Source organism: Bicyclus anynana, chromosome 20, assembly GCF_947172395.1.
Source record: "Bicyclus anynana chromosome 20, ilBicAnyn1.1, whole genome shotgun sequence".
Taxonomy (NCBI): domain Eukaryota; kingdom Metazoa; phylum Arthropoda; class Insecta; order Lepidoptera; family Nymphalidae; genus Bicyclus; species Bicyclus anynana.
In genome coordinates this window covers 278,688-288,193 of record NC_069102.1, presented here as the reverse complement: position 1 = coordinate 288,193, position 9,506 = coordinate 278,688, and the positions used below count along the sequence as shown (strand labels likewise).

The following is a 9,506-nucleotide window of genomic DNA, read 5'->3' as shown; positions in this document are numbered from 1 at the left end:
CAAATCTGACATCCATTGTATTTGGTCGTAATATAATAAAGACACCCCTCTGATATGATTCTGAGGTTTATCGTTCATTTTTCTAGTTAAGGCTCTGCGTCTGCTTCTGTCAAGGTTGTTGAAAGAGTGTAAAGTATGACCAGGCGCTGTGAGGTATCGACTGTACATAATTCGAGGACCGCATTCTGTTTACAGATTTGAACTCAGAAAAGCATGCAGATTACGACTGTGCATGTGGCCAGGAGAATTGTTCGCCTATTCTTTTATTATACAAATTAAAACATTGTTCAGTCCATACCCCTTTGATGTCGAGGGTATGGACTGAACAATGTTTTAATTTGTTTGCATTGAACAGGAATAGAATTTGACAATTTCTTTCACTGTTAGGAAGCTACACTATCGACGAGTGCTAATTGGCTAAATGGCTAATCTATATTTAATAATTGGCTATTGGCTATATATTATCTCCATATTCCTACGGCAACGTTACCCACGCGGCGCCTGCTCGTAGTTCAATAGATCGTTTATGTTGTGTTAGGATTTACCTATAGCCTTCATATGACTGAAACCTTAAATTATTAAAAGTTATAGTAATCTAGTATTGGGTGTCCCCTAAGTTTCTACTTTATCTTTATGTTACTAACTTCGTCCCTAATTTCCTTTCGAGCGTGGTCACACTACTGTCGGCTACGTGCATCTTAGTTTTGATGTCGTATCATTCCTCAACCGATGTTTAACGTGGCCAGTTCATGTACAATCTTTTTAGTGCACTACTTTAATTGTGTAATATAGTGTAGTAATACAATGTAGTGTATTTCGTGTTATTTTAGTGCTTAATTTTGTGTGATAACTGAATGATTTGTTGGACTACCCGTTAATTAGTAGTTTACAATTAGCGTAAGAGGTCTAGTGGAAAATACAATAAAAGAAGGTAGGTAATTTTAAATGAACTTATTGCATTATTCTTATGTAGGTATATGTCTGTTTAATAGGTAAGCGTTATTTTTATTCTTGCAAAAACTTGGATTTATACTTAGCCATACTGGAAGAGTACTGTTTATCAACAAACAAATTAAAAATGAGGGTATAAATCGCTAGTCATTTCACACCTAATAATAATTATAATTACTTCTAATTTGTTGGTAAACAAATTAAACAAATTAGAAGTAAAGGTATTTGTTTTGACGGCCTCCGTGGCGCAGTGGTATGCGCGGTGGATTTACAAGACGGAGGACCTAGGTTCGATGCCCGGCTGGGCAGATTGAGATTTTCTTAATTTGTCCAGGTCTGGCTGGTGGGAAGCTTCGCCCGTGGCTAGTTACCACTCTACCGGCAAAGACGTACCGCCAAGCGATTTAGCGTTCCGGTACGATGCCGTGTAGAAACCTAAAGGGGTGTGGATTTTCATCCTCCTCCTAACAAGTTAGCCCGCTTCCATCTTAGACTGCATCATCACTTACCATCAGGTGAGATTGTAGTCAAGGGCTAACTTGTAAAGAATAAAAAAAAAAATAACGGTAAATAAGTAAACGACTTACCTACTTACGTAAAAAAGCGTTCCACTTTCGAAGGCGCGAGCATACGTAATGAAGTAATAAACGGAAAATTTCATTGAAGTTACATCATTTTAAAACATTAATTTAATATTTCACAGATCATAATGGTCATCCAAGTAGCTCAGCATAACCCAAACCCGGATATCAACTCAAAGCAATGCAAATGAGCACAAAATGAAGAGTTGGGTGGTGATCTGGTCGCTGTTGGCGACGCAACTGGTCCGGCAACCAACGGCGGACGTCCGCGTGTCCGGCGGCTGGCTGCGCGGCCAGGTCGCGAGAGATGGCTCACACTTGAGATACACGGGAATACCGTATGCTACATACGAAAATAGATTTCAGGTGAGTTTGTTGGTCTTTCAAAAAACCACTTGTTTGATTGAAAAACTACGCTTTGTTATATATTTTTTATTTCAGATCTATTTTTAAATAATAATTTAGAAATATATACACAAGAGAATGTGGTTACACCTACGTATTTGCCGTATCCATGAGAATCCGCGGATAAAATATAGCTTATGATAATCACAATTAAAGTGACTTTCTGTTAGTAAATGAATTTTTAAAATTGGTTCTAGATCCACAGATTGCCTCTTACAAACTCACAAACTGTTATCATCATCATTATAACTCATATTCGTCTCACTGCTGAGCTCGAGTCTTCTCTCAGAATGAGAGGTGTTAGGTACCAATCACTCTGTATACACAACAATCACGCTGGCCAAATGCGGATTAGCAGACTTCACACACAGAGAATTACAAAAATTCTTTGGTATGCAGGTTTTCTCACGATGTTTTTCCGTTGAGACATGTGATATTTAATTTCTTAAAATGCACACAACTTTACTTTACTTCAAATACTAATAGTATAGTTGTACATTTTATAACAAAATCTTTGGTTTAGATTGTTTGTGAAACGCCTTTAAAATTTCTTGCTTTATGTCTGGTACTAAGCAAATTTGCTATGTTCCAGTCTGAAATCTAAATTTTGGTTGCCAGGGGTAAATCACGTTAGTTTGACAATTGCAGGGTAGTGATAGTAAAAGCCTGCGAGATGTTGCTCTTTTAAAGGCAACGATTTTCCACTTATCTTCCGACCATCTAATTGTTCTGCTATACAGTCATATTACTACATGATATTTCACAATGTCTTGAAATCGCCTTAATTAAATCTAATTGACAAAATTTCCAGACTTCACACTCCAACGTATCATGGGAAGGAGTATTAGATGCAATAGAAGAACATATAAGATGCTCCCAACGATTTACAGAGACTATGATATTAGGCACAGAAGACTGCCTCACACTGAATATCTATACACCGTTACAAACAGGAAAGAAATTGAAACCTGTCATGGTGTACATCCATGGCGGAGGCTTTAGAGATGGCTCCGGATCCCCATTTCTATACGGACCAGAGTATTTAGTAAAGCATGACGTGATACTCGTCACTTTTAATTACCGACTAGAAATTCTAGGATTCTTGTGTCTGGGAATCAAGGAAGCGCCAGGAAACGTTGGACTTAAAGATCAAGTGCAAGCTCTGAATTGGGTAAAGAACAATATCAGAGTATTCGGAGGAGATCCCGACGATGTAACGCTGTTCGGAGAAAGCGCGGGGTCCGCATCAGTGCTGTACCACGTAGTGTCGCCGATGTCTAAGGGGCTGTTCCAAAGAGCAATCATGCAGAGCGGATCTGCCATTTCTCCGTGGAGTTTACAATTCGAACCCATCAAAACAGCGAAACTGTTAGCTAACCAAATGGGTTACAATTTATCTGATCCTTATAAACTTTATGAGTTATTTAAAAATAAACCTGTCAAGGAACTTTTAAGCACGCGGGTGCCAAGGAATGGGGGGGATGTAGTGCTGTCGGAGAATATCTTCGTTCCTTGTATTGAGAAGACAATTCCTGGTACTGATCAATTCTTACCCGACTCCCCTTACAATTTAATAACAAAAGGCACTTACAGTAAACTTCCAATAGTAATCGGATACAACAATGCAGAAGGTTATATGTTTGTTGGTAAAGAAAATGATACAACAATAAGTAATTTCAATACCTATGGTTCACTTCCAAGAGATTTACTTTTTCATACAGATTTGGAGAAAAAGGAAACGGCGGAAGAATTTAAAAAACTTTATTTTAATAAAGATGATAAAGGCAAAGATATGCTGATGAAATTATCTAAATACGAAGGCGATGCAGGCATCGTGTACCCTGTTACTATGACAGCTGAACTTTTAGCAAAAGCCATGGATCATCCCGTATACATGTATAAATTCTGTCGCGATGGACGGATGAATTTGATTAAAACATTCTTCAGATTCGGTAATTACCCTGGAGCTACACATGCTGATGACTTATTCTATATTTTCAAATTCGCTGTGACTCTGCCTCACTCATTTTTAGAAAAGAACATGATAAATATAATGACAACCATGTGGACGAATTTCGCTAAATATGGGTAAGTCCACTAAAGTAATTAATTATTATTTAAAGGTCTAACGCTTATTTGATATCTTACCTTAAAACCTATGGTGAATCTTAGATAACTTGTTTAATACGGACCTACAAAAGTAATTAATCAATAAAAACGGTCAATGTATAAAAGTTATTGTTGGAAGGCAGGTAAACCTTGGACAGTGGAGTGCCTTGTACCTCTTATTATTTGTTAACCTTTTGATTAAAAGGATTTATTTTTTAATTAAAACTAAAAATTCAACTTATTTTAATATCCTTTCAGACTACCTACTCCAGGCGAAACACAACTAATTGCAATCAAGTGGCATCCACTAGATGTAAAGAAACCGGAACTACTCGTTATAGATCAAGAGTTTTCAACAGAACCGCTTTGGAAAGACTCTGACCTACGGTTTTGGAATAAAACCTACACTAAGTATCGGAGAAAAACTTAAACTTACGGAAATTATTTGAAGTAGTTAAAATTAAATCCCTACACATTACTTTGATTTTGTATTTGACCCCAAGCTGGATAGACTCACTGACTGACTGACTAACGGATGTGTCGCAGGGAGCCGCTGGTCAAAGTTTTGTTATCACTGCAAAGTGCAGATATCCACATTAGCTGATATGATCAATGTTTATGATTAGTAATAGTAGACGCCCCGCGGTTTCACCCACGTATTTTCTGTTTCCGTGAGCATAAGGAGCTAGTATACACTCACAAACAACTTGGCTTTCTAATGGTAAAATAATTTTAAAAACCGGTTCAGTACATCCAGAGATTACTCCACACAATACCACAAACTTAACCAAACTTAACACAAACTTAACAATAAGTTCCCACTGTTTTTTGATAAAACAAACTTATTGTGCTTTATTTAAAGGCTAAGGTATTATAATATTTAACTGAAAGTATTGTCCACTACTAGAGAGAACTGATATAGATGTAGGTATATGAATTTCAGGATAAAAAACCTTTTCATCGTTTGAGGATTTCTGCGAATCAACCCACTTTTGGGTATCGTCATAAGAATGGTTCGCCAGGTCATGGCAAATATGTGTTTCATTGAAAAGACCGGTGAATGCAGCGGGTGGGGTAGAACCTTAACATTTTGGCATTTTCAGTTAGATTCTTGCTGGTAAGGCAACATTTGACCTAGCATTGTCATGTAACAAAACCACTTTGCCATGTTTCTGCTTTAATGACGGCCGTCTTGCTTTTAATGTTGTACTTAAAAGTGTCAATTGAAGTCGTTACTGATCTCTCGTAATATTCTGTTAAATTTTGCTAGTAATAAATACCAAAACACTCTGCCGATCCTTTCAAGTACAGAGAAGAAGCTTCAAAATATTGATACTTGGTTTAGTTGATCACGTTGACACAAACCCCGGGCTTAACTTTGTGATCTTCTGCAATTAATTGTCGTACTTTATACACTTTTCAATTTGCCAGATTCTATGCAAGAAACCTTTCATTACTTGTCATTAAAGCAGTAATTCATAGGTGAGAAAACGTCATTTGACGTCTTTTGGCTACAACTCATATGACACCAAGTCCTTGCTGCTGGATCATTTCCAAATGCTAATGTTTTGAGATGTTTTGAAACTGGCAGAGACCATACGGTCCGGAATTCCATTTATTCTAATATATTCCTATTCCTCGTAATGCCATTTCATTTCAGAACGGCGAAAACTTATTCTAGGTCCTTCGTAATATTATTAGTAAACAAGTAATAAGTAGGTACTCGTAAAACTATAAGTATAGATTGCATCACTCATCAACCCATAAAATTAAGAAAATTCTCTGGTATGCAGGTCTCCTCACGATGTTTTCCTTCACAGTTTGAGACACGTGATATTTAATTTCTTAAAATACACACAACTGAAAAGTTGGAGATGCATGCCCCGGACCGGATTCGAACCTACGCCCTCCAGAATCGGAGGCAGAGGTCATATCCACTGGGCTATCACGGCTCTGGCAGGCATTACTTTGCGAAAGTTGATTACGAGAAATTAATACAAACGAGTCTAGACGTTGGCCATGATAATACACGATGAAGATCACGAGTTCTGAAATACGATCTATTACAACCACAAATTTTATTCAAAATGAAAATGATATTATGAGTTATAGATGTTACAGACAGCCGTAATCATTCAATTCGATTTAGTTGTACTTAGCGCCATAACCTGGAGTGAAACAGATGTTGAAAGTATTACGTCGAAACTTGGTGGACTAGCCGCATACTTTCCAAATTTTTCACTAGAAATAGCAAAATATTATTTTTTATTAATTATTGTTTTTCACCTAACTTATTGAAGAAATTCTACAGTATTGTACATCTTTATATTGTAGTTCTTAATCTACAACAACACAATATAACAATAATCGAAGATGGAAGGTATCTTCGATTATTGTGAAGCGTTTAAAGTGGGTTTTTACCTGAGGCTAATAGCTTGTAATTAAGCGCTGGCCTGTCATTAAATTAAATACTCCATTTAACGTATATAATAACGAATACCTAAAGACATGTCTAAACATAGCGCGGCAATCTTGAGCGGCACTCCGCACCACAGATATAAGAAGTAACGTTAGCTTTTAGCCATGTCTGTTCTGTGGTGTGGACGGCCGACGGTCGTGAATGTTTCTGGGATGCCAACACTAGTCGAGCGACAGGGCTGTGTCTCGCGATTGTCGCGTGTTACTGCAGCGAACTTGTCGCGCTGTTTGGACACGCCTTAAGTAATTTTATTGTCTGTAGGCACTCATTGCCGTGAGAAACAAGATTGCTATTAAACTTTAGCAGGCAGTTCACATTGTGAAAAATATCCGAAGCCTCAATATAGCTAAGAAAGGTAAGGAAGCCGGACAAAACACATGTCATGGGTTCGTTGGTACCCACTCCTAGTCATAAAAATACTTTTCCGACTAACTGGAGGGTAACCTTATATTTGACTAGCGGACGCTCGCGACTTCGGCCGCGTGGAATTCAGTTTTTTTTAGAAATCCCGCGGGAACCATGGATTTTTCGGGACGAAAAGTAAAATCACATTTTATTCCTATATATTAATTCAGAGTAAAACCTATTTCCATTCCAAATTCAGCCAAATCGCTTCAGTAGCCGCCTGCGTAAAGAAGGAACAAACATACTTACACACTTACACACAAACTATCGCCTTTATAATATTATCGCCTATATATATTATTTACATTGTTCTTCCTAAATCAGTTCTAATATTATAGAGATTAAAGTTTGTGGTGTTGTTGTAAGGGTAATCACTGGATCTCCATATCGATTTTGAAAATAATTTTACTACAGATAGTCACGTTATTTGTGAATGTCGCAGGGACGTATTCTCACAGGAACGGGAACTACGCGGGTCCATCTGCGAGGCGTCGACTAGTTGTTTAGTGGCCAGACATACGACATTGAAACATTGTTAACTCACGCTTCTACCATAGGTAAGTATGGTAGCCAATTATCGAGTTTGTACCGTGGTAGCTTTGGACCGTAGCAGGTTTAAAGATCCTCACTGTCCATAAGTTTGTCCATGTTTAAGGTATACACGACATCGTACCGGAACGCTAAATCGCTTCTCGGTAGGGTGGTAACTAGCCACGGCCTCCTACCAACCAGACCTGGACCAATTAAGAAAATCTCAATCGACCCAGCCGGGGATCGAACCCAGGACCTCCGTTTTGTAAATTCAAAGCGTATACCACTGCGCCACGGAGGTGTTTAGCTTCCTTAGGCTTAGCTTGGGCAATACGTTGCTAGAGACCCTAAATGTTAGATCTTAACGGTGTTTTAGACAGGTTGCATTTAATTTGTCACGCTAGTAAGAAAAATGAAATAAAAAAAGCATTATTTTTTGAAGCAACAAAATTCGCTAACTACTAGCCACTTACCACCTATCTATCACTGTCTATCATATAACCATCAGCTGTAATAGGTACTCGTGTATACACTGTACTTTATCCTTGGCGCGTATACTGACCGGCCGTTGCACAAGCCCGCTTACAGGTAAACTGTATGTTGTCATACTTTACTTGCGTTTTGCTTGTCACGGTATGTTGGCATACTACTCACTACAGTAAAACAACTTGCCTAAACGATAGACCACACTTGAGACTGTAGCAAGACAATAAAATGGAGTATTTTACTTGTTCCTGATCAAACGTTACGTGTAATATTTTTAAGGTTAACTTTGATTGTGATTTAAACAATAAACCACAATAAGTACGTATCTATTTTAATTATCAACTAGCGGGCGCCCGCGTCTTTGTCCGCGTGGAGTTAAGTTTTTCACAAATCCCACGGGGACTATGGATTTTTTCTAGATGAAAATGTGTAAATCCAGAGTAAAATCTATTTTTATTTTAGCCAAATCGCCGAAAAATTTACAAAGCTTCATACAAACTTTCATCTCCTATTTTATCTCCTTGGGGGTAGAATTGATCACAATCCTTTCTCAGCGGATGCCTACGTCATAACATCTACCAGCATACCAAATTTCACTTTGATTATAAAGGTCAGTCTTTGAGTTTTATATATTTAGATTGACTTGTAAGTATAATCCAGGATAATTTGTAAAAATAGCGACTTGTCTATTTGATGATTACTAGCTTTCTACGTAATTCTCTACATATCATTATATGAAAAGCCTTCATGATCATCATATCAGATGATGGGCGTACACTGCAAGCCTTTGTCGGGACTTCCAAACATCACGATGCTGAGCCATCTGTATCCAGCAAATCTCTGCGACTCGCTTCAACGGTCGACCACCCACCAGGTGGAGATGTAGTCAGTTCACCTGGTGGGAGGTCGAAAACTGCGCCTTCTAGTGCGGCGTCGCCAGGGTCGTTGAAAAGCCCTACTGCAAAGTAAATTAGTTATACTATAGAAATCACCATCCACACTACGTACGCAATAGTATAAAACACTAAAACACTATGTAGAGTAGAGTAACTATACCATATGATGCCCGTGGTAAGTTCGTTGGTGAAGGTCCCAGAAATATTGTCATCTGGATTTTTATGGTTAGACTAGCGGACGCCCGCGAGTAGCCTATGTGTCAATCCAGGCTATAATATATCTTAATACCAAATTTCAGCTAATTCGGTTCAGCAGTCGAGGCGTGAAAGAGTAACAAACATTCATATCACCAAAATCATCAGTTTTCGCGAATCTCGGGAAACCATGGATTTTTTCGAGATAATAAGAGGCCTATGTGTCAATCCACAAAATCTATTTCCATTGCAAATTTCAACCAAATCGCTTCAGTAGTAGCGGCGTTAAAACAAACATCCAAACATCCATACTATTTTTCGCATTTATAATATTAGTAGAAAGTAGGATTACTTCGAGCTCAAAAGCGATCCCATTCAAGATAATCAATACAAGTAGGTAGTTAGTGTGCTCAAATCCTTAAATATCAAAGTACGTGCGTTTTTCGCACCTTGACACTGTCATGGTCA

At 38.0% G+C, this 9,506-nt stretch overlaps 1 protein-coding gene across 1 annotated transcript; it reads left to right on the top strand.

Moving 5' to 3' along the window:
• Positions 1 to 711: 711 nt before the first annotated feature.
• LOC112048344 (cholinesterase 2) lies at positions 712 to 4,524 on the top strand. The gene is made up of 4 exons (XM_024085840.2): positions 712 to 931; positions 1,655 to 1,898; positions 2,749 to 4,025; positions 4,305 to 4,524. The coding sequence occupies exons 2-4, from the start codon at positions 1,731 to 1,733 to the stop codon at positions 4,474 to 4,476; spliced, it is 1,617 nt and encodes a 538-aa protein (XP_023941608.1). The 5' UTR covers positions 712 to 931; positions 1,655 to 1,730; the 3' UTR covers positions 4,477 to 4,524.
• The last annotated feature ends 4,982 nt before the right edge of the window (positions 4,525 to 9,506 follow it).

What these genes read in the sequence shown, in the direction of transcription:
- LOC112048344 (XM_024085840.2), top strand. Translation starts at nt 1,731, where the DNA reads ATGAAGAGTTGGGTGGTGATCTGGTCGCTGTTGGCGACGCAACTGGTC. An exon ending in CATACGAAAATAGATTTCAG is followed by an intron (nt 1,899 to 2,748) that starts GTGAGTTTGTTG and finishes CAAAATTTCCAG; the next exon opens with ACTTCACACTCCAACGTATC. An exon ending in ACGAATTTCGCTAAATATGG is followed by an intron (nt 4,026 to 4,304) that starts GTAAGTCCACTA and finishes ATATCCTTTCAG; the next exon opens with ACTACCTACTCCAGGCGAAA.